At 45.4% G+C, this 25,351-nt stretch overlaps 1 protein-coding gene across 1 annotated transcript in view; it reads right to left on the reverse strand.

The window, feature by feature from the left end:
- Window positions 1-730: 730 nt before the first annotated feature.
- Window positions 731-25,351, reverse strand: part of Slc24a3 (solute carrier family 24 member 3) — a 458,281-nt gene continuing 433,660 nt past the window's right edge. Inside the window, exons 15-17 of the mRNA XM_057781502.1 lie at window positions 24,214-24,326; window positions 6,822-6,887; window positions 731-2,610 (exon numbers count right to left, since the gene is read on the reverse strand). Of these exons, the coding sequence (XP_057637485.1) occupies window positions 2,464-2,610; window positions 6,822-6,887; window positions 24,214-24,326 (326 nt within the window). The 3' untranslated portion in view covers window positions 731-2,463. The remainder of the gene's footprint in view (window positions 2,611-6,821; window positions 6,888-24,213; window positions 24,327-25,351) is intronic.

The following is a 25,351-nucleotide window of genomic DNA, read 5'->3' on the forward strand; positions in this document are numbered from 1 at the left end:
AAGACAAAGCCAGGCACCGTTTACATTCCTACCCTGGGAACATATATTTTAAGTAGTTAAGTTGATGCTATGAATCAGTACCCATTTTTTCTTCTGGTTCCTATATAAGTTGTGTTGACTTTCAGGAACAATGGTAGGTCTGGGTAATTACTCCTAGAAAGCCCTTTGGATCAGAACATGGCTTACTGTAACTGTATGTTATTGTCTCTTTTGAGGAATTGACTTTGCAGGAGGTTCATATTGCTTGGTTTTTTTGAGGCAGAGTCTCTCTGTCTAGCCCTTGATTCCATTCAGCCTGCCTCAGTCTCCTGAGGGCTAGGGTTCCAGATGTTGTGGCCAACTCAGAAAGCTCTTAATTTTCATGACTGAAACCTTCCAATGTCAGGATGGGGAGCTTGGCTCCTGCTAAACAACATCAGGACTCACGAGCTTCCCAATGTTGTGTCCGCCAGAAAGAAGGGATTCCTGACATGACGTCATATGCACTCTACCACAGGCAGGATTCTAGAATTCTGTGACATGACATAGATCTGAAATCCCTTCAAACTTTAGGCAGGGTCCATTATTTGCAGTTAGTACCTGCTATTAGACAGCCATATTAGTCTTGCGGCGAGTCTGGCCAGAAGTAGAGACGACACATACCTGACTCCATAGCGGTTGCTGTCATTCTCCCTGTTATAAAACAATACCAGTCCAGCCAAGAAAGCAATACACTGCGTTTCAGGGAGGATACAGAACAGAGAAATTTATTTTACACCATCCGTCCAAGAAAACATTCGCCGTAAACCAGTGCAAAATGTGCAACCAAATCAATAAGTGTGTCTTAGCTCTGAGAGCCCAAATTGGTGATTTCCTCTCCCAGTCCTTGGTTGATGCTGCCCCTTGGTTTATACTGCAGACAGAAACAGTCAACCAATCTGTAGCAGGTTATTTTTTACAATTCAAACCAGGATGTGTACAAGGGACTGGGAAAACCATACTAAACGGATGAGAAGTGATCAGTGCTTAAAGTAAATACAAGGGACAGCACGGGCGGGCAAGAATCCACAGTTTCAATAAATACAAGTGTAACAAGCATGGGTGTATCTCAACTTGGGATGTATTCTGCATAATAATTCAGCATTATAGAAAATCTAGCAGGGTGGCTGAGCAGTGGTTGGCGAAATGTTCACAATAACTTGTGCCCTCGAGCCCATTCTGTGGTTTCCAAGGCATCAGTTCTCTGCTTTCTTCCTCCCTGGCCATCCCTCTGAGAGGGGAGGGGTGAAACTGGCCAGCTTGGTGGTGGCATCCTGTAACGAAGGATGTTTGCTCAAGAGCCAGCCGTCAGGGTCCAGTGTACTCGATACCAAGCGGCAAATTGGGACTTCATTGACGACATCTGTGCAAAATGTGCTTCTCTCCATTTTCCAAGAAACCAGTGTCTGTAACTTCTGTCCAGAGAACAGTAATATAGCCTCTTGGGTCATCCCATGTCACCACAGATGCCAAGCAACAAGAGCACGTTTCAAGGACTCACACGCTGGGGAAGTTTCTGTTGTTGACTGCCTGGCGTCGACAGTTAGCCAGAGCCTTCCTGTCAAAGGCCTCAGGCAGGCTAGAACTATTGCTTGAAAAAACTAGACAGGATCTAGTGAGAAAGAGATGGTCATAGTGAACGTGTGTGAAACAGGTTTCTTTCTCTAACACCGTATCCCCACCCCCCCAGGTGATGCCTTCACAGGACTTTAGTGAGGTGTCCTTGGGCAGAAAAACAGCATGTCATGCATTTATTCCTGGTGGTCTTGCTCAGTGTTTTCCCAACTAATTGTTCAATTCCCACCATTCCTGGGGCTCACCCTTCCCCCAGGAGACGCTCAGTACAACGTGTGGATCATCTATTAAGCCAGAGCCCAGGGAGAGAAGACACAGGGGACTCTTTTATCTCTAAAAGAAAAGAAATGAAGAGCCCCCTCAAGTAAAACAATTCCCTAAACTCGGTAACCTAGGAATCACCCCCGAATGAAATAATCCCAACGCTTCCTGCCCTCAGCAGACCCCTCAAAGTCTCTGGTCATAAATTAGGGTGTCTTCTGTGAAATAACTTAAAAAAGGAGAGGGTTTGAAGTAAGTTGTGCCTGGCTTGGGCCAGTTAGCAGCCAGTTTTGTTCTAGAATCTCAGTCACTGTTCAAAAATGGAGCTTGAAAATTCATGTGGGTGGTGGGGGCTTCACGTGGAAGAGGAGGGACAGGGATGGGGGTGGGCAGGTGAGAGGGGCTGGGTGGGAGGTAGGATCAAGGGACCTGGGAGCAAAGGAGGTGGCAGGGAGAGCCTAGGCCACCAGGACAGAAGTGGAGGCCTGTGGACAGCACGGGAGAGACGGACGCCGCGGCCCTTGAGGGGCCGCCTGACTCAGGTGCGACCGGGTCTCGTATTGCACAGAAAAGGAGGACCTGGGCCTCGGCAGGTGGCCAGGCCAATCATTAGTCCCCACACATGGGCAAGTTCACAAAGGTGAACACGTTGAACTCCGTCATGATGGAGAAGCAGAGGAACACGCCGTACAGGAAGAGGCACCCACACCCTAGCTTCTTGTCCAGCTGCCATTTGTTCAGGTGAACACCAAACACCTGCCACAGAAAGAACAGGTCAGAGGGTTCTTGGAGGGTTGCATGGGGGGCGGGGGTGGGGGTTGGGTTTTGGAGGACGGGCCTGAGTCTGCAACATCCTTGGAAAGTAGGAACATTAAAGTAAAAAGAGAGGAAGCCAAAACCTGTTAAATAAAAATGACAGGACTAAAAAAAAAACCCATAGTCCTCTGTGCTCAAGATAGACTTCTATCTTTCTCCAAGCCCTGGCTAATACCTGAGGACACCTTCTATATCCCTAAGGTGGTGGTTTCGCCTAGACGATTGTCTGCTACCCATGAATCTCTTCCCATTGCTGTAGATGGAGGTGAGGTAGTTGTCCACAAATTGCTGCTTCCAAATAATAATTTCTCTCCCCCCTAAACACTAAGAGTGAAATCTCTTATTTCCCAACTGGCTTGATTGCTGTCAGTCATGCTACCCTGGTTTCCCCGTTGCTGCAGTTTCATGTTCCGGATCATTCTCTGTCTACCACTGTACTCTTGCTGTCCTTTTAGTGATTTCAATACCTGTGAGGTCTTATCTTCTCTATCAGTCACCTATCGGCGACTGAGTTCCCCCATGTGCCTGTTAGCTACATTGAAATGAAATAAGATACAAAATACACCTTCTCATTTGCACGGGCTTCACTTCAGGTGCGGAATACCACACCTCATCCAGATTTTATCATGTAGTGCGTACATAGCTCTTTCATTTGGGAAAGTTCTAAGGGGACAATGTTGTGCCATTGACCTTGTTACTGCCAGTAGCAGAAACACCTGATGCTAATATGCCTATATTCCTTCCTTTCCATCTTATCTCCTTGGGTACCCCAACTCCCACAACTCTGTTAACTCCCAGGATCTAAAATTTTTGGATACCAGCACTGTGGTAGCTTGAATAAAGATGGTGCCCAAAGGCACATATATTTGAATACTTGGTCCCCAGTTGGTGGGATGATTTAGGAAGGATTAGGAGGCGTGGCCTTGCTGGAAGAAGTGTGTCACTAGGGGTGGGCTTTAAGGTTTCTAAAGCCTATGCCATTCCCAGTATTTGGCTTTCTCTTTGCTTTATGCTTGTGAATCACACCAAAGGTACCAGCTACTACTACTACTGCTGCTTTTGTGCTATGCCTGCTTGTCTGCCTGCTGCCATGCTTCTCACTCATGATGGTCATGTACTCTAATCCTCTGGGACGACTGCCCCCAATTCAATGCTTTCTGTCACAAGTTGCCTTGATCATGATGTTTTATCTTAGTAACTAAGACGAAAAGAATCCCATGGGCTTTACCCATCTTGTGTCTCTCCTCCCTTCCTGCTTTTCTTTTCATTCCATCTGTTACTGCTTTTGCAAAAGTCTTTGGTTTCTCTTCCATTTGGTGTCCTTGCTGGACTAACCCAGGATCCTTCAGTTCAAGTAATGTCTCCGTTTGCTCATGCAGGATACACACAACTCACCATCAAAGCTGGATAAACATTGCCTAGCCACATTGATAGGGCTCAATGACCTTAGGTTGGTTGTAAATTCTTTAAAACTATCACCCTGGCCTCCCTGGGTCCCAGGGTACACTGTCCTCAGATGGCTATTTTAGATCTCATTTCGGTTCTACCCCACTCCCATCTCTACCTTGACTCACTCCCATTTCACAGGTCTCTCATCACCATCTCTCTGCCAAGCTCCTTCCTATCCCCATTCACGGCCAACCCCATATGAACACTGGATCTCATCTGTCAAAGTGCTTAAACCTGTGTCCCCGGTGATTTTCTTCTCTCTCACTTTCTGTTATATTCCCTTCTCTGCCCCTGGGATATTTCAATTGGTTTAGGGGGATGCCATTGTACCTTCTACTATAAAGGCAATACTTTTCAATTTTTTTTTCACTTCTCTTTATCTTAAATCTTCTTATAGGTATTTCGAAAGAACTATGAATACAAGGTAGCTCTAAACTTTCATTCCAGTTTTCTTAGCTTGTTCCACTTAACTTACCTCATCACAAACCACCCTCATCAACCGCCAATGGGATAAGCACTATTTATTGTAGTGGGGAGCTGCAGGCCTCTTCCCACAGCCCGGCTCATGGCTTCCTGGCTAGCTTATGCCCCAAAATAATGACACACAAACTGTATTCTTTTAAACACTGCTTGGCCCATTAGCTCTAGCCCTTACTGGCTAATTCTCATATCCCGATCAACCCATCTCTAATAATCTGTGTAGCATCAGTCTTACCAGGAAAGATTCAGCATGTCTGACCTGGCGGCTTGCTTCATCGCTTCTGCTCTGGAGAGGAGAGCATGGCGTCTGTCTCTCAGAGGAGCTGCCCTGCATCTGAGCTCACTTCCTCTTCCTCCCAGCATTCTATTCTGTCTACTCTACCCACCTATGGGATGGCCTATCAAATGGGCCAAGGCAGTTTGTTTATTGACAAATGACCTTCCTCCATCAATTTATAACTTTAATGGCTAATATTTGGGGTATGTCTTTCTTGGCACAGCTGATCACCTTTTCCATCCTGTACCATAATGTCTACTTGGCTTCCAAGATACCACATCCTACTGCTTTCTTTCATATTCAACTGCTGTCCTTCCTGTTTAGGTCCAAATAGGGTCGTGTTATATAGCTCAGGCTGGCCTTAAACACTTGATCCTTCTGCTTCAGTTTCTTGAATGCTGTATTGCCAACCCTCCCTGACTCCCTCTCTGTTCTTTAGGTATTTTATCCTCACCATTTGTTAAATCAAACCTCTCCAAGTGTTTGATCCCTCCATGACTCCAATCATGGGGCTCTTATGTTTTCTGACTACATTCACTGTTGTGGAGATCACACCAAAGAGCAGAGCCTCTACCAACATCTATACAATTGCACAATTACAGAATATTCTAAGGAGAGATACAAGACTTACAAGCATACACTGTGTTGCCATCTGGCTGGCCCTACAGTTTGCTTGGTATCAATAAACATGAGTCATTTATTTCTCTAGACATTATCTTTCTTCTATATAATTGGGTTGTAATAGCCACTCCAGGGGGAGCTCCATATGGGAAAATATGCAAAGGGTTGAGCACAGTGCATAGTTATAGAAAGCATCATAGCTTGGCTAGGCCCAGTGGTTTAGGCTTGTAATCCCAGTTACTTGGGAGGTGAGACAGGAGGACCACAAGTTAGAGTTATACAACTTACTATGACCCCAGTTTGAAATATTAAGTAAAATGAGAACAGGAGATGTGGTTGCGTGGTAGCCTGTACCTAGCTCCATGCAAGGCACTGGCTGAATCTTGAATAGTGGCCAAAGATGAGGAATCATGGGGAATATAATTTAGAAGAATCAATAAAATGGAATCTACCCTTTGGTGGCTAATATAGTACAAAAGAGGGGACACCTTTGCTGTGTGTGTGTGTGTGTGTGTGTATGGTGTACGTGTGTGTACTCATGCATGCACACATGTGAGCACGCTCACTCATGCAGCACATATGCTGATCTGTGCACATGTAGAGGCAGAAGGTTGATTTCCTTAATTACTTCTCCACCTTGTTTTGTGAGACAAGGTCTCTCACTGAACCTAGAGCTCACTGTTTCTTGGCTAAGCTGACTGGCCAGGGAGTCATTTGGGTCTTCCTGTCTCTGCCTATTCATGGTGTTAGGGTCACAGGCATATGCTACCATGCCTGGCTTCTATGTGAATTCTGGGAAACTGAACTCCAGATGCTTACACAAAGCACTTTAACCATTGAGCCATCTTTCCAGCCCAACTCTTTACTTTTTATTGTCTGATTGAGGCCCCAACATAAGGTATTCTAGGCAAGTGCCCTACTACTGAGCTATATACTCCTAGCGCTCCGTCAAGCTTTTGAAAAAGTTATTTTTAGGTTTGACTTGAGACAGGATTAGCTTCTTCTTTGGTGCCTGTCCTGGACCAGGCTGGCCTCGAACTCACACAGATCTGCCCGCCTCTGTCTCCCCAGTGCTGGTATGGAAGGCATGTACCACCACTGCCCAGCTAGAACCAGCTTCTAAGAAGAGGCTAGTTCCTTTTAGGAAGGGAGGAGGAATTTCAGTGGTCACTAGGATCCTCCTTTAGAAAAAAACAGCCGTGAGATGGCATGTGGATGTCTACTGTAACCATTTAGTGGAGGTCACACCTATCTGCTCTCCCAAGTATGCAGGGGGGCGGGTCAAACATGAACACCTAAGAACGGAAAGAAGCTGCAAACCTACCGTGACAAAGACAGAGGCCAGGAGCAAGCCGACGGAGTAGATGAGGCCTCTGCTGTTCAGTCGAATCTGTAAAAAAGGATTTCACAAGATCAGGCTTCCAAATCAGACACTTGCTTAGTGTGGCCTTTCAAGCAAGTCGGGGGAGCAGTGATTCTGAGTTTCTCCTCTAGAATGGAAGCAGACAGCGGCACAGCAGCTGTGCCCGTTCTGCAGATATGTGCTTTCCCAGGCACACACAGTTGTCTTTGTCCTGACTTCAAAGGCAGGGCCCCAGCCACACCAGCCCACGAGCGCTCAGACTCTCCATCATGTCAGCATTCTTGTCAACACTATCCTGTTGGCTTGACCTCTGGCGAGGCTCGGCTTTCTCAGACTTATACTACTTTTAGGGTGAATTATGTCACATAAGTGATGGGAAAATCTGGATAAACTTAATTTTTTTTTTATTTCTTCACATAGTTTGAGAGAGATACTGAGATAATGATTTACAACGAGGTTGAGAATTCAGCTGAGTCCGGCTGTCAGTTTGAAAGAGGATGCTCCTCCTCCTCAGCACCTGTCATGCTGTCTTCTACTTGGCAGATGTGAAGCCAGGGCTGACTGAGATACCACCATGTGCAGAGAACCCAAGGGCAAACTTTGCTATGGAATCATCACGTGGAGTCCAAGGAGGTCATAGTGGATTCTGCGTCTCGGCTGAAGAGAACTAAGGATAAAGAATCTGCAACTTGTTCTCTCAGCACCATCACCACCCACATCACCATCAGCACCTGCTTCAAAGGAAATTTCCATCCAGTCCAATTACAGAAGAGCCCCCCAGCAGAGTAGGGCTAGTTCCAAAGAAGCTCGAGCCTGAGAACTGTGTGGAGATGAAGTTCTGTCCTTTCATGAACCATCAACACCTGCTTCGATGCAGGATTTCTAGCTAAGACGCTCTCTGTCTGGATTGAGATAGACCATCAGCCATTTAGTCATTGGAGGCCCTGTAACCAGCACTGTTACCAAGTCAATGCCATTTCAAGCAATACAAGGTCTACTTCTTCTGTCCCGTTGAGTCACCACTAACTATGTGTAAAGCCAACACCCATGTGTTTTGAGCTTACTCTATGGGAAGAAGTATACATGTGGATTCAGGTTCGAGGATTCCATCCCTACCTCCATCCAATCCCTATTCCAGCCCCAGCCAATACACATCCCTGGTCCTGAAGGGAATGTACAGTTAACCTCTGTTTATTGAAAGAGGGAACAAGACTGATTGACTTCTCTATTGCTTTCCTTCTCTTTCTTTTGTTTTTCTTCTTGAGACAGTAATTTTACTATATGGACTAAGTTGGCCTCAAACCCAATCTTCTTGCCTCAGTCTGCCAAGTGCTGGGACTGCAGGTATGTACCACCAGGCCCCTATTTGTCAACTCTTTTCTAAAAAGGCACATTGTGCATTGGAGTGGCTTGGGGCCTCTTGACAAGGTTCAAGTTACTTGTGGCCTCATTTCAACGTTTCCCACTGAGCTACACATATGAAAACAGTATGAGCGTTTATGGATGAGTGTGACAGTTCATCTTTTACCAGACACTCTAAATAGTCAATCCTTTCTGGAAAGATCTAGAGCATAATATATCTCACTAAGCAAAGTCTGACAGAGGACCAATTAGCTGGATTGTAGAGGGAGGGTGGTGATGAAGAGATCAGAAAGGGACCACTATAAACCTGGCCCAGAAAGTAGCTACCAAAACAGAAAAAGCAAACAACAGATGGCAAAGACAATCAAAATCAGACACAACTGAACACAACAGAGATGTTTCATTTGCCTGGTAAGAACTACATGCCTGGAGGGGAGAGCTGTGTGCATAGTGACTCACCTTAACTACCCAGAAGCAAGCAGGCCTATAAGGACTACTCCCATCTGTGTGCCTGGAATTACATGCCACGAAGTTGCAGGCAAAGTGGCTTATTCTAACCAAATGAGAACTCTTCCTATATGGAGTTCATCCACAGCCCATGGCCATTTATAGGCAGTTCTTTACCAGCTGCTCTCTTTGCAGGATACCAAATTAATTTCTTTTCTCTCCTGGCTAAGTGTTAAGTTCTTTTATCAATCTACTAAACTCCTGTAGCGCACCATGTAGCCCATCTACACTCTATGCGCTACCATACAGTTTGTGAACCAAGCAAGGGGCTGGAGACTGAAGCACATAAAGACTCACAGACAGAGACATGGGTCATCCTTGAAACAGGAATGCCTCCCCGCCTTACTGTGTACCAGAGCCGCTTATATAGAGATCCTTAACTGATAGCCATGCCCTAAGCAAACTCACCAGAAACCACTCTCCTGCCATCAGGAACTTCTGAGGGTCTCGTGCTCAGAGCAGCTGAAAGCATTGTAAGTTGTTTACCAGAAATTCAGGATCTAGGGGTTCACTGCTCCCAACAAACTCCTTATTACAGTGATCATCTCTATTAGTTCTCCATCTGCTGGTCTCTGGCTGGGAAACAGTTACCATCAAACAAATGGCTTCTTGACAATGAAGGAGAATCAGGTTGCAACTATGACACCAAGTTAGTAAATGTTGCTAATTCAGAGCGAAAAGTAGAGGGTCAGTCCCATCTGAGGCTGGCTGATACCCTCAACCTGATGTAGACAGACTTCCCCTCTCCCATCAGCAGGTTAGTCTATGAAGATCAGTATTGAGGGGTACATTGCAAATGTATCATAATGATGAGGACAGTCTTGCCGGGTAAGGTGGCACATGCCTGTAATCCCAGCACTCAGGAGGCCGCACCAAGTTACGCAGTGAGACCATCTTAAGGAGAAGAAAAGATTCTCTTCTCCAAACATACCTCCTACTGATTCTATGATAGTCCCCAGATTCTGTACAGTGCTGGGGAGCAGAGCATCCCCCAGAGTGCCACAGTGGCCAGCAGGGGGAAGAATTGTCTTTGTCCATGTCTTTAGCTGTACAGTGCTGGGGTTGTGCATAAAATTGTGAATAAACACTCAAATAAATCCCGTGAGATCTTAATTTTCAATACCATATACATTCTTATTTAAGTGGAGGCCATGTGTTCCCAATCCTACTTGCCCCTCAGCTCTAGGTTCAAATCCCTAGTAAGAACTGAGCGATTTCTTACCTTAAGTAGCCAAGGACCAGTGAGTACAAAGATCTGAGCAGGAAGGTTATGTCTGGCTAACCACTTTCAACATGAATCATGCTATACTCAGGTTTTTGAACTTCACTCTTGCGTTCATACAGAGCCTCAAGGAATAACTATTATTGCCAAAATACCAAATCTAAATCTGGCTCCAAAGATGAAAGATGATGCATTCTTCTATGGGGTTTCTTTCTCCATTTTTCTTTTCAGCCTTCTTTTGGTAGAGTCTTCTGTGCACCCAGGGGGTACTGTCATTTTTTTCCTTGTTAGAGAACTGAGAAAGAAATGGCTTGTGTTTGTTCCCTGGATGGCTGACCCTTGGCTCGTCCATACAAACATGGTAGTCAGGAGTTAGGGCCTCTTTGCTTGACTCTTGGCTTAACTCCTCTGAAGGCTGTATGTGGGTTGGGTCATGGTTTTGGAAACTGTGATCACTTTTGGCTCCGTCTCCTGTTTTTGAAAACAGTTGAGTGGACATTGGCTCACACATCTGTGTGTTGTTATCTATAGGTCTTTTCAGTCTACTTCTTTCTAACTGGGAGGTTTTGACTGAGATTGGCTCACAAACCTAAAATGCTTGCTACTTCTGGTCCTTCACAGAAATGCCAGCCAGTCCCTAGCTTAGGGCACAGGTTCCTGGTGCCACTTTCTCTGTCTTAAATCCCTGGTTGGTAGCTCACTTGCTTTATAACTTCCTTAAATCTCAGTTTTCTGAGTGCAAACTGGAGGTAAGATGGTTCTTCTACCTGCGAGGGACCTCCTTACCTCCTGAATCAGGACAAAGATTCTGGGGACAGATGGGTGGACTCCAGGTCTTTCTTTATTCCAGAACCCTAGTCCCCACAATCTGCCTATGATGGCAAATGTGTCTACAGCGGTGCATGCATGTGCATGTTGAATGGTGCAAGACTGGTTGCAAGGGGTGAGAACAAACATTTCATTAGAGAGAAAGGCCACTTATAAATCTATATGAGTATATTTGTATGTATTGTGTGGGGCAAGGGTGTGTGTGCGTGTGCACACACACACACACGCCAGAAGAAGGCATGGGATTCTTTAGGGCTGGAGTTCCAGGCATCAGCAGCCTGCTGGCTTGTTCCATGGTTGCTGGGTCCTGAGTTCCAGTCCTCGTGACTGCACAGCAGCGCTCATCTCCCCTTCTTTTTACTTATTCTTTGTGTCTTTTACATCAATGCATCTCAATCTCATTCATTTCCTTGTCCCTTCATATCCTACTTCTGCCCTTGCAACTCCCCCCGAATAAAATAAAATTTAAGAGAAAAAAAGAGAGATGGAAAAACATCAGCCTCATCATGGAAGCCGCAGTGTGACGCAGTGAGTCACACAGTAAACCCTTCTATCTATATAGCTTTACTTGCAAGTGTCATTGCAAAGCTTTATTAGTCTGGTTTGAGGCCTCTGGTTTCCACTTCACCATTGATGCTGGGCTTCCACTGGTTATCCTGTGTTGTGGAAATCTTGTAGCTTTGGGTCTGCAGGACTAGTCCCTTTACATGCTTCAGGAGACCACAGATGGGGTGGATGTTATGGGCCACACATAACTCTGGTTCTGGGCCTGGACAGTTACAGGGTTGGTCAGTCTGGCAGCTCTCCTTTGTCCTCACCAGGATGAGCTCTCCTACATTGACCTAGAGAGTTCGCCTTGTAGCAATGAGCAAGGGGCAGGGCTAGTTCTCCTGCTTTCACTCCTTCAAGGCCAGCTCTGTGCTGTCCAGGAGTAGCATAGGGGCCGCTCTCCCAAGTGCTGGAGCTGATGAGGGACAGGGCTAGCTCTCCTGCTCTTATGGCCTTAGGGGCAGCTCTCCTACCTGCCTCAGGCATGGATGTGGGAGAGGCATCTCTCCCGTGCCTATGCCACCACATGACAGGGGAGTAATGGGGACAGTTTTCCCATGCTCACAATATCAGGGCTGGCTCACCCACACCTCTGCCAACGGGGTTGACTCAACAGCCCATGCAAGGGGCAGGGCCTGCTTCTGAGTGTTGCAGCTGGTGGCAGGCAGGGGCAGCATGCACTGATGGGTGGTGGTGGTGGTGGGGCATCTCTCCCTCACCTATACCACCACATGGCAAATGAGTAAAGGGGACAGCTTTCCCATACTAACAACTTCAGGGCTGGCTCACCCACGACAGGCTTGGCTCGATTGTGTTGCCCAGGAGAGGTGCAGGGCTACATAGAAGCACTCTTAACTGCCAATCAATCTCCCTGGCTTTTCAATTGTTTTAAGATAAGGCATAACTTGCATAAAGTAAGACACCTAGGTCTTAAGTGCATGTACTACCAGATGAGTTTTGACAAATGCATGTGTTCATGTAGCCTGCATGCTTTCTCTTGCGTGCAGATCCTATATGTAATATATATCATATATGAATTGCATATGTAAATATAAATGATAAATTATATATGCAAACATTTTATATATGGAATAAAAACGAGGCGGGACTATCTGAGAAATGGAGGAAGAGTAGCAGGAGTGGGGAGGTGGAAAAAAGAAAGGGTTCAGTAAGGAAGTATGTTCATGCTACATGACACGCCTCAGTGAAATGACCTCAAGAAACTCACCACTATGTAAAATCAATACATGTTCATATATGTAAATAAACCCCCATGTCTGTCTGTCTGTCATCTACCTACCTGCCTATCTATCATCTCTCTCACTTCTATCACCCAGGTAATCTCAGCACATGTCTCTGAGGGTAGCAGAACTAGTCTTTGGGGTCTGTATACCAGATGTGAGCATCAAACCCTTATCATTTCTGCATGAGCTTTGAACAAAGTCATTGGGCTTCAATTCTGCGCAGAGTTGAGTTCAGTCACTCTCTCCCGCAGCCCCTACCTCACAGAAGCAAGGCACGGCAAGCTCAAATTCAGAATGTCTCTGTGGCAAGGACATTCTGAGATTGTATGAGGCCCATTTCAGATAGTTCAGTCCTGAACTTTAGAGATGTTTTCATTTCTGGCTTTCAGGAACACATATTTTCCTTTTCCAATTCCTTTTTTGGCAACTTGTGGGAGAGGAAACAGAAGTTTGGCTGCTTCCAAAGTCAACAGGAGCGCAGCCCACAGCAATGCATATTTTAAAGTGGATGCACACAGAGACTCATTCATATCAAGCTTTATGTATTTATGTTTCACACAAAACAGTTCCTGCAGCCTCACTGCATTTAAGGATCCAAGAACCCGAATCTAAAAAAGATTCTGCTCCCCATCCCCCCACGCCCCACAAAGCAGCTAGGACATCATGGGGGCCTGACACCAGCTCTACCTAATCCATGAATTCTCTTGGAAAATTAACAGTCTTTTTTTCTTTTTGCTGTTCATTAGTATTGGGAACACATGTTAAATATTGTTATCCCCACTCCCATTCCTTTCGTGTTTTCTGAGATAGACTCTCACTATGTAGCTTAGGTTGAACTCCCCAGTCTCACAGTCCTGCCCCAGCCTCTCCAGGGCTTTGGGTTTTCTTATTGAGCAGTTCCAACCCTTGTCTGGGTGTCATTTCCAGGTGATGTTACTAACCTTGGCTTTACACTGACTGATAACATCGGGTCAGGGTATCTTTCCTTGAATAGTTTACTGGGGTGAAAAAGTAAACACGCCCTGGGAAAGAAACTAGTTAACGACATCTGACAATCTTACCTGCCCAAAGCTCACTCACACAGTGGGCTTCACTCAAGGGCTCTCTCCATGAGGCAAGTGGGGAGTTTTGTTTTTATTTGAAGATGAGACAGCTTAGCCTCAGAGGCTGCAGCTTGCAAACCTGGTGAAAGGTCAAGTCTGTTCTTGAACTTGGGTCTTAGACTCTAAGTTCTAGATTTCCCTCCACCTGCCACACCAAAGGAAAAAGTCAGGCTCTTCCCTTCACCCTGAGACCTTAGGAGTCACCATTAGGCTTTTTTTTCCCTATCATTTTCCTATGTTCTGAATAAACGACAAGAATCACAAAAGCCACAAGAGCAGATGCCATTGACATTTTAGCCCATTCTCCATTGCTATAACAAAACATCTAAGACCAGTTTACTTATAAAGAGTAGATTTTTATTTGCCTCACCATCCTGGAGGCTGGGAAGGTCTGAAAGCATGGCACCAGCATTTGCTTGGCATCTGGTAATGGTAAGGGGTATCTTTGCTGTATTACAGTGTCTGTGTGTGCGTGCGTGTGTGTGTGTGCACTTGTCCCTGGCTCTGTGTTATCAAATGGTGGGACAGAGCAATCATGCTATTCAAGTCTTTCTTCTTTCCCTTTTCTTTAATGTTTCATGTATGATTTCATGTGAATGGGTGTTTGTCTGCATGTATGTCTGTGAACTATGTCATATAGTGCCTACTGAGGCCAGAAGAGGATTTCACTTCCTCTGGGATTGGAGTTACAGAAGGTGGTGAGCTACCACGTGGGTGCTGGAAATCAAACAAGGGTCCTCTGGAAGAGCTGTCAGTGCTTGTAATTGTTGAGTCATTTTTCCAGTCCCCTTCCTTTTCTTAAAACCTACAAATGCCACCACCTTCTTGACTGTATCCAGCCCCATTCACTGCATTTGAAATGGCCCATTTCCAAACACCATGAACACATGACTTTGAGGATTACATTTTAAATGATAAGCAGTTGGGGAACACGTTAAAATCATTGCACTGATCAGACTCCCTACTCCAAATGTCTACCAGCTACCTTTCAACATCCAGTGCCTCCTCTGAATCTACAGATGTCTTCCTGAACTGCTGAACTTCCAGGCAGCTAATCTTTACAGAGACTCCTAGGAAAAGGTGTGACCTCAGCTTGCCTGCCCCTCAGATGGGTCATTCAGAGACAAGGCTGTTCAGCTTCTCAGAGCTCCTTTGTCTATCAATGATGAAACATTCTCTCTTGGAGGGAGGAGGACACTTGCCATACTCAGGAAGTAAACAATACTTAGATGTCTGGAAGAGCTGAAACTTAGAAGGTTCACAACATCATATAAGCGTAAGGATTGCCCAGGAGAGGAGGCTCTTTGACCTGTCCAACTGCTTGTTTATTTGGAGAGCTCCAGGCTATCATTTTTTGTGGGTTAGCAGTGAGTTTTCAGTGATGCCATTGTCCTTGAGTCATTCTTAAGTAACCCCTCACCCATATTCCTGTACACAGCCTTAGACTCAGTGGTTCATCGAGTTGGCCTTTGGTGTAACTGTTACTTTGCTCGGCCACTGATGCCTTTTGTAGAGTGAGTAGATATCTGTTCACATCCCCCCAGGAGAATCTCACACAATGTCCCTCTGTGGGGATGTAGCTCTAGTTTCTTGTAAGATTACTGGATTGTTAATACAGCTGTTGCTGGCTGCCTCTTCATCCTGTCTACTTCCTCACTCCCATGGTGGAGTTTTCTGGCCCGAATCAACTCATCTGAATCTTGCCTCAGGATTGCATCAGCTCCGAGACACTTAAACTAATTTGAGACCCAGCAGTTTTCCATACCAGCCTTTCTACAGGATGATCATGAAAGACCATTCCTTTTCCCAAACATCACTAAAGTTTTCTAACACAGAGCCTGGAATCCAAAAGCCAAACGTATGGGGATTGGTGACGGTAACAGAGCTCCTAGGGGCTGTCTTAGAATAACTGTGACATGTGTCATCTATTAAAATGCCTACCACACTACCTCTAAGTCGTCTGTTCAGGTCATGTGAAAATGTAGACTGTCCCTACCACTGACTTTCTCATTTTGTTGAGTTTTATGGCAGAAACACGTCCATCTCAGGCAATTTCAAACGGCCAACAGGACATCCCTACAGGTGGGTTGAAGAGGTGCGAGCAGTTGCTCCTATGACCGGCTCCAGCACTGGGGAAACTCCAGGGGTTGGGCTAGGGAGTTTTAAGAAAGGGGAGGTTGGCTCTAACAAACAGAGACGATCCCAGGTATTGGGAATTTGATTAGGAATACTTGCTGAGGAAGATAGGCAAGAATGACCAGAAGATATCAAGAACTGATTGGATTATCGATCCATCTCACAGGAGCCCTTTTCTGGGAGGGACACATAGCTCCTGCCCTCTGCTGGAGAGTGAAGGAAAGACTTATCAGAGATGTCACCCCATGTTCTTCTGGAAGACTTCTGGAGAAGATGGAGGACAGCTGGTCTTGGGGAACTTGGGAAAGGCCCGAGGCATTCTTCCGACCCTCCTGACTCATCTTCTTGCAGTCCCCCTCCCCCTGTTTCTGGATGATCGCATCCTCTTTTGCCCAGAGATTTCTTTTTCTGCATTACTAGGACATAGCTGTGGCTTTCTTCTCTATCTACATTATTTCCTCTATTAGTTTTAGCCTCTAGAAGGCATTGCACTGCTGTTGACTCGCAAGTATTCCCAGCCACAGAGGCCTCTCCGTGGAACTTTTCACATACTCCACACCAATCCACTGTCTGCTTGACATTTCCACCAGGATGACACTGAAACCCATCAAGCGTGACCCATTTTAAATGGGAACTCTGTATTTCTCTTAAATGAGTCCCTCATCTTGTCTTCCCTCTCCATGCAGGGAACCACAAATAACCACCCCTTGATTGTTCTTCTCTTATCTTCACCATGCAGCTGTTAGAAAACTTAATTGTCACTTCTTCCTTTAAGAACCCAATTTATTCCCGTTTCTATTCCAACCATCTCAACTCCAGCTTCCGGACTTGCCTTCCATCTTCCACTCTTGACTTCTTCCCGTAGGTTTTCAAACAGGATCAAATGACACCTCCAAAATTTAAAGTGATGTGCCTTACTAAAATCCTCACCAGTCCTGATGGTAAAACCCAAACTGTCCACAATAGTCAATGCAGTACTGACTGACTATGACCATCTCACCTCACTAACACCCAAGGGTTTGTGTGCATTGTTTCTGTGTCTTTTGCTTAACATCTGTTATTCCCTGGCTCCAGTGCTACAACTGATACAGAGTGAACTATTGGTTTCCCCCATCCCCTGTGTTAGGGTTACAGCTCCCTACTCCTCTAGCCTCCCAGAGGGCAGAAGTAGTTTGCTGCCTTTCTGATGTGGGGTCTGGCTGGTGATGTGCTTTAGCCAACAGGACACAAGTAGGCCTGACCTGATAGAAACAAATATTTGAAATGTGTTTGCACAGTTGGGCATGGCTTCTCGTGTTTCAGTTTTTTATCATAAGAATGTGTCTTCTGAGGCCACTGGTCCAACAAGGGTAAAAGACACTTTGAGCAGAGTCCTCTGAAGCTTGGCACCAAGGTCAGATCAGCCAAACACTTGTCAACACACAGGTGCATGGTGAGGAATAGATATTAGCAGATTTATGCTTTCAGGACTTTTGTTACACAGATAGCAGCGTGCTAATTTGTCTCTACTGCAAATGTTTCCTACTGGTTTTGCTGCCACCAGTTTTGCCTGGTTCCAGCCCCTTCTCTGTGTAGTTCTCATAGTCTTCTTTTTCTTAGACAGGGTCTCGCTGTGCAGCCCTGGCTGACTTGGAACTTACTACGTAGACCAGGCTGGCTGGACTCACTATAGATCTACTTGCTTCTGACTCCTGATTGCTGGAACTAAACCGTGTACCATCATGCCTGGCACATTCTTCTTTCTGAAGGACATCAAGACTTCATCATGTCTTTATCTCTCAGACACCCTTTCTGCTACTATGGCTTACAATGTTCTTTGACACACGACTGCTCTGTCTCCGCTGTCATTCCTGCCATTCACCTTCAACTCTTCCCCTCCCTCTACCATAACTGTAGGAGCTACCCTGGGTAGTGTGGCATTCACTAGTATGCCAAGACTTCTCACATCTTGGGCTTTTACAAGTTGTTGTTGTTTTTTTCTTTCTGTCTGCTTGGAAAAGTCTTCTCAAAATGCTTGCTCAGATAATCTTAGACATAGAACAAATGCTACTTTCTTACCAGTGTTTCAAGTCCTCCCGCCCCAGCCTCACACAGCCTCACTTTCTGCACAGTTACACTCTGAAGGGCAAGCACCACATGCTTCGTTTGGATTTACTTATATACTTGGCTCCTCCCCCAGGCTGTCATTCAAGAAGCACAGGGATATCTGGCTTGCTTACCATAGCACCCCAATGCATAGTAGGCGTTCCATTAGTGCTTGCTACAAGAAAGCATGAACTCACTGTAAAGTCTTTTTATCTCTGTGGATATTGGAGTAAGCTCATGGAGAAAAGGGAAGACCTTCCTACTAATGTTGCGTGTACAATTTTATTTATTTATTGTACATTTCTAAACCCCAACTCAGAAACATGAACTCTGTCCTGATTTCCTCGGTTCTGTGAAATCTTACCACAATGCTGTGCATCACCATAATGGTATAAGAAGAACTCATTTCCCCAACTCGACTCTTAAGATTATTTATTCTGGGCACTTAGGTAACTAGCTGGCTTCCAAGCAAGCCATAGAGGATAGAGATGTCAAAATCTCTAAAAATGCATGTGTTCCTCACTGCTGAGTGTGAGAACCTAACGTCAGGCAGAGCAGAGGCTGGGATGGAAATTATCCCATAATTATGACTTGGGAATCCCATCTGGACAAGATGGAAAAATTGCTTCAGAATTGTCGGCAGGTCTCTCCAGAGGTTGGGAGAGGTCATTAAACCCACACAGGCTGCTCGCTTTTGATGTCAGAGATGTGGAAAGATGTCTTGCGGTTACTGTCAAGCTAAATGGAAGGAGGCCCTTGAGCGTCCTTTCTGAAATGAAGCCTCTCCCTTGGGAACAACTCAGGGTGCAGATGAGGGCAAACCAAATGCTGGTAGCAAGTAAGTCCTAACTTCCCCTTTCCATGCATCGGTGCCATCTTTCAAATGGGTCCTTCACCTCAGCACACAGCCACATAGTGATGCCCCTGGACCAGATAAACTTGGGGCACTGACCACTTAAGGAACCCCATGAAAGTCAAAAAGACAGTGATTGAACAAGGGATTTTCCTCAGGAAAGGACTGGAATATTTCAAGCCCGAGACAAACTTACTATAGAAACATCACTCACTTAGCCAAGGGAGAGAGCGGAGACCGCAGTCCCAGTAGTGTCTGTGGACCACTGAGAGGTGGAGCTAGAGTCAGCAGTGCTTGTCCCTCCTATTCCTTCTCTCTTTATATGACGACGTATAGGAAGCCACCTTGTCTTTAACAAGTAGATCCCACTCTGTCTTTCAGCAAAGATTCAAACTTAGATAAAACCAGCTTGGATTTCTACCCCATCACCAACACCCCTCTGCCCGCTGCTGCGGCACTATGGGCATTTGCAATGATGCCTTTCCGGTTGTGGGACATAACCTCCGTGGGTCTTGGCTTTCTGATCTGCAGAATGGGATCAGAACTGTATTTCACTTGGTGTGAAACGTAGGCCCTCTGTCCAGCCGAGGCCACTGGTGCAGCTCCTGTTTATCGCATCCCACACCCCCACAACCTGGACTTTCTTTTCTTCTTGAGCATGACCTCCCTCAGTGTTTCGGCATTAGTGCTCTCTTTGTCCCAACAGGCTCCCTCTTTCTCTAGACACCCTAACCCTTGCATACCTGCATGCTGAAGAACACAAGAGTGACACTCAATTCAGGCTTGGGAGATCCCCCCACCCCCGACATCTAAGCTGATACCTGCAGGATGACCTTCATAACGAAAGGGCAGAAGCTCCAGGAGGGAAGAAAGAATAGAAATCCCTGTGCTTTTGTGAACTCCAGGCTTCTGCGCAACACCAAAGACCCAGCTGAGTGGGGTCAAATGCTGTACCATTGTTTTGGCCAAGCATCACTTCCTGGAGTATCAGGACAAGCGTATTTCCTGTGTTTGCCACGTAATTAAAGCCCACCCTTGTCAAGAAGCTCAGCTGCTGGCGATGGAAGTATTTCATTTGAGATAGGGCATAACCTCGAAGCTCGTCCCAGATCTAGGAATGGAGATAAAACTTTTCTTTGAAACTCAGGATCAACTCCATGAATGCAAATAATGTCACACGGCCAGGATTGTGGTAAAGCTCTGAGGAGCTGTTCTACACAAAGGGACTGTGTGCCAATTCTACTAAGGAGATAAAATCATTCTCTGTTTAAGCAAAGAAAACTTCCCACCATGTGTAAATGACAACCGGTACTGAGATGATGTGTGAGATGCTAAACTCGGACTCCAGCAGCAATGGTTCATGGCCGGTATGCTAAAAAGGCGGGAAGAGATTGAGTGTGGCATGAAGCTGGGTGGGCAGTACATCTATGCCAACAGAGTGTTCTGCCTGTGGGGGTTCTTGGGTAAGACTTAGGCATCTTTTATTTCATGAGAATTCTTTTCTCTTTAAAAGCCCTATCAAGCTGAAAGTAAATTATTTGAGGGAAATAAGTTTCAAAGCAGCCCATTAAGCTTGGGCCGACAACTCAAGGCTGGTTGGCTGATGGCTACTCTGATTCAGCTCATAGCTTTCCTGACCTCATTTCTGACCCATTTACCTTCTCCTGATTCCACATGAAGTCTTCCTGATCATGAACACTATCGCTGCTGTGGAAGATAGTTTCCAGAATACACACTTCAAAAACCTTACAACCATGGCTTCTAAATAGTTCTTATGTTGCCAATAGTATTGCAAAAATACGCTATCACACTTCTTTTGAACATATAAAATTCAAGGCAAAGTCATTTTCACCAAGAAGTGATGACACACCTAGATAGCCCCCACACAGAGGAGGATGAACTCAGATCCCAGGCTCCCTCTACACACAAAATGAAATCTTGATTTTCCCGAGGCCTGTAAACGATGGTGAGTTCCCTTCAAAAGAGAGGTCTTTAGAAAGGTCCTTGAATGCCTGTATTTCTAAAAGTGAATGAAGGTCTTCCTTGCAACTGGCCGTTGAAAGCCGTATTTAGACACAATGCAACCTGAGGCACCTTCTTCTACAATCTGTCCAAGCAAACTTGGGCATGACGGCAGAGATTTTCACCACAGGCCCAGTTACGGTCGTATAGTTCGACAGAATGGCCAAATAGACCTAAATTATCTTATCTTTAGATGGAAAATATGAGTCTGGACCTCAGGTTTTGTTTTATTGTGTGACCCTGTCACTAGGGATTGTGACTTGGAAAAGGTATGTCTCATAGCTGTGAGCATGTCTCATTTTCCATTCTCTATACCTTTGGGGGGCTGTGAGAGGAGAGGAAAGGTAGGCGATGACTGGGGGTTACCAGTGGTTGAAGGCCTGCCTGCCTGAGTTTCAGTTTCAGGCCTGATGTCCATGTTTGGTCAGGAAAACTTCAAAGTTGGTACAAGAACCTTGTTTATTTTACTCTTGGGATGAACTGTAACTGTTTTAGAGATTTCATTATTTTATCTTCTATGATCATATCCTGTTATCCCAGTCAAAACAAAACAAATTTGGCTTTTTTTTTTGTCTTACTGGATTTTTGTTTGTTTGTTTTGATTTTTTGTTTTGAGAGAGATGGAGATGAACGAGAGAGACCACGAGACAGAGTGTGAATATGAAGTTGGAAGGAGATGGAATAATCTCTGGGAGGGGTTGAGGGAGAGGAAAATACAATCAAAATATATTGCATGAAAACAATTTTTAATTAAGAATAAAAAATAAACAAACCCTCCATCAAACACAGAAGATGCTATGGTTTGAATATAGGTAGTTTTCTCCAAAGGTTTGTGTGTTAATGGGTTAGTGCTGATGGGAGTAGTGTCGACCCCTAAGGGGTGGGCCCACAGACAGTCTTTGGGTCACTGAATGCATGCCATTGAAGGGGACTGCGAAGCAAAACAAATCTCCGCTCTCTCTAAGTTAGTTGTCTCTATTATTTCATTATAGCAATGGAAGCTGGTGCATACAGTGGACCTTACGCAGGAAGGGCTGTCTCCTGCTCCTGTCACATCAAGTGAGTCGATGGGATAAACATTTAGTATTCAGAGCACAGTTTCTTTTCTTCTTGTGGTTGCCTGGTTTTTAGGCACTGTCTTCTAGTTCTCAACAGAGGAGACCAGAAGTAGTTGGATTTCAGATAAAGGCCATTTTTTTTTTTCAAAAACTTTTTCGTAACTTTGATAAGAGGGAGGAAGGAAAGTGCGAAAGAAACCGGAGTAAACTGGAAGGGTTGTGAATGTCTTGCAGTGGATCTGGGTGACTGATGCTGAGCTGGGCTGAGGGCGTCTTTCTTGCTTTTCTTATCAAGGAAAACCAACCACCAGCAGATACTCAAGAGTTTTCTAAGGAAGTCAAGGTCATGTAACTGCTGCACTTATGTTAAGAGCACAGTAAGTCAGTTTGAGGCCAGAGATGCTGCCTAGGCTTCACTAAACATGACAGTGACATTCAAAGCCATGTGAGTGTCCCTGAACAGCAGCATGGCCAAGTACCTTCTGGAAAACCCAGATGCGACAATCCTGGGCCACCTTTGAAAATGAGGTTTCTAATGAGATTTTAAGTGAAATGTGTTTCATCTAGTAAGAAGTAAAAAAGGCAACATATGAAATATCCATGTAGTGGATCTCAGCCGTCTAAAACAAACTAGAAGGAGAAAATAAGCCAAGGAGCTAACACTGGTTTTCTCTGGGCTACACGGTGGATCATTTAAATGTCATCTTCTGGAGTTACAGTGTCCCATAGGCAACCCTAAACTCCATGGAGCTGTATAAATTTAAAGTAATTAAAGTGTAGTAAAACTGAAACATCCCTTCTTCATTTGCATCAGCCCCATACCAAGGGCCTCCATGTCATGGATGGCCAGGGGCTAGAGCATCAGCCAGTCCGCTGCACAGAATTACCAGCACTGCAGAAGGGTCTGCTGCCATCCGCTACTAATCACAGGCATTGTTTGCTCCATGAAGAAAGCATGTGTAAGAAAGTAAAGGTTCAGGTGGGCCAGTTGTAGACAAACCCCAGGAGATGCCTTTAGCATTGGCAGACCTTGTCTCTTAAGGAAGTGACAAGCCAGCCTTAGTGGCTGAACTTAAGTACACTCAATACCACTGTCCCCAGCTTAAGAACAAGAATGATGTTAAATGGGGTTGGGCCCTGGGTCACTCAGAGAAGCTGCTGGGGAACCTGCTCCAGGAGGTGTCCATTAGCTTCTCATCTCCTTCCTGAGGACACAGCTAAACAAATGTCAAGACCCTTCTTGCAAGTTGCTGGGCAAATGAGGTCTGGACAAAGGGATGGGGAAAGGCCTGACATTAGCCACCTCCATGCACTGTCTCCTGTGCCTTTGCTTTCCCTACACTAGAGAGGGTCTCAAAAGCTAGCAGAGCCACATGATGGAATCTGCCACACTCCCTGGGTTTCCTTTTGGAAGTGTTCCTAGGCGCTGTCAGAGTGGGAACATCTGCAATGAAATTTTAGCAGGAAATTAGCTGTTGCTGGGTTACCCCAGTGAAACTTTTGAATTGTCTGCAGTATATTAATAGTACCTAGTGATACTACTCTAACAAATAAAAGAGTAACATGACCTTCTGTGCAGCAGGTGTTAACACAGTCCCCCCGCCCCCAGAGGCTTCTGCCAATCCTTGCTCTTGGAATGCTGCTGGTTGATGGTGTTTTGTTCATGAGCAATAAAGGGGGATGCTAGGCAAGCTAGATGATGTACATCCAGGTGCATCTGTCAGTATTTTAGTTTATACATCACACAGTTGTGAGTATGGTTGATGTGGGCCAATCACAGGAGCTGACTGACAGCAACCTTACTCGCTGACCGGCAGAATTAAGGAGAGTTATTTGGAATCTGAGACCACCCAAAAGACGACACATGTTCAAGATACTCCACCTAGATGATTTCTCTCTACCATCTCTTTTTACACGCAATGCAACTAGCTAGAGGTTGCAGCCAATTCTGGTCCGTTGACTGGTTCTGCAGAGCTCATGAATTAAGATGATCTTTACCTCTTCAAATTGTTTAAAAGAAATCAGCATAATATATGACAACATGGAAGCTTCAAACATTCCAATTTCAGCTTCTATAAAGTTCTGTGGTTGCTTTTCTGCTGCTGCAGCGGAGGCAGTGGCTGTGACAGAGACCATCTAGCCCCCCACACCAGCCTATACTTATGTCCTGTTTGAGACAGAAAGTTTGCCGACCTCTACTCTAGGGTCTTACGTCTCTGTCTCCATACCTGTGACTCTGGAAGATCTGTACCAGAGGAATTTGCCTCCCTCACAACGTTAATATCTTCACACCTTCTTTACTAGCAGACAACAGTTTAACGGCCTAGGCCACTGAAGAAGCCTGTTTAGTCTGGATTGAAGAAGTTATGGAGGAAAGCACTCACGTAGGATCCATAATCCACAGCCAGAGTCTGCAGAGCCCAGGGAAGACCCAGCCCAATCAAGATGTCAAACACATTGCTCCCGATGGAATTGGACACGGCCATATCTCCCATCCCTGCAAGGACAAGAGACCATTAGAGAGGAAGGGGAACTCAGTAGGAAGCACTCACAAGGGACTCTCCTGAGTCTTTGGTCTGGCAGCCTGGTAGGAATTTTGCTGGACCATGTATTTGATTCTCTCTTAGCCCATAAGTGGTATGAAAAATAACAGATTATCATACAGAGAACCCACAACCTGCTGACTCCTGACTTCACTTCAGATATGAAGATAGTGTAAGTGATAAAAAAATTCCATATTTGGTTCCAAGAATACTGGAACTTCTGAGCCCACCTTTCAGAAGAAATAAACCCCATGGCACAAACATGGGTCCATAGGCTTGTTAACTTGCACATCACAGCACTGTTTCCCACCTGTCCTACCCCGAATTCACTGCTTCTTAATAACCGAGTGACATAAAGATAACGCCATCAGTAGAGTTTCTATAGGGCACTGTGATAAATTTTGTTGCTGCTGTTGTTTAAAATAAATGCCTCTCAATGTCTACCAGGCATGGAAACGAGCGTGGTTGCCGGGAAGGGTGTCACTGTTGACAGGGTCCACAGGTAAGCTTTACCTGTCACGTGCTGAGAACTGACTGCTGACAACTTGGGGGTGCTATGTTATGAGTGAGCTTAATTATGGGGGTTGTCTCTCTCCTTATCTATGAAATCAAAGCATAGTCATCCCTACCTCTTGGAGTTGCTGAATGACTTCAGTGTCTGACTCACTCTAGGCTAGCTGTTTTTATTTTTTCTGTACTTATTGGTAGGTATTTTACAATTAATAGATGATAATAATGACCAGAAAGGGCTGTAGCTGCCTGGGCGAGCATCTGTGCCTTACACAGCGATGTCTTCTGCCTCTTTTCTTTACATTTCTGATCTCAGGAAGCCATCTGGCCAACATGGCACTAAGGTTGCTACCACCTATCTCTCCTTCTAAGAAGCATCTGTGGCCCCCTTCCTTGCCACACTGCACAGCCCCCACCAGTCAGAGAATCCTTCCTCCCTTCCTTCCCTCCCTATCCTCATCGTCCCTGG

The sequence above is a fragment of the Chionomys nivalis genome, chromosome 9 (assembly GCF_950005125.1).
Source record: "Chionomys nivalis chromosome 9, mChiNiv1.1, whole genome shotgun sequence".
NCBI lineage: Eukaryota > Metazoa > Chordata > Mammalia > Rodentia > Cricetidae > Chionomys > Chionomys nivalis.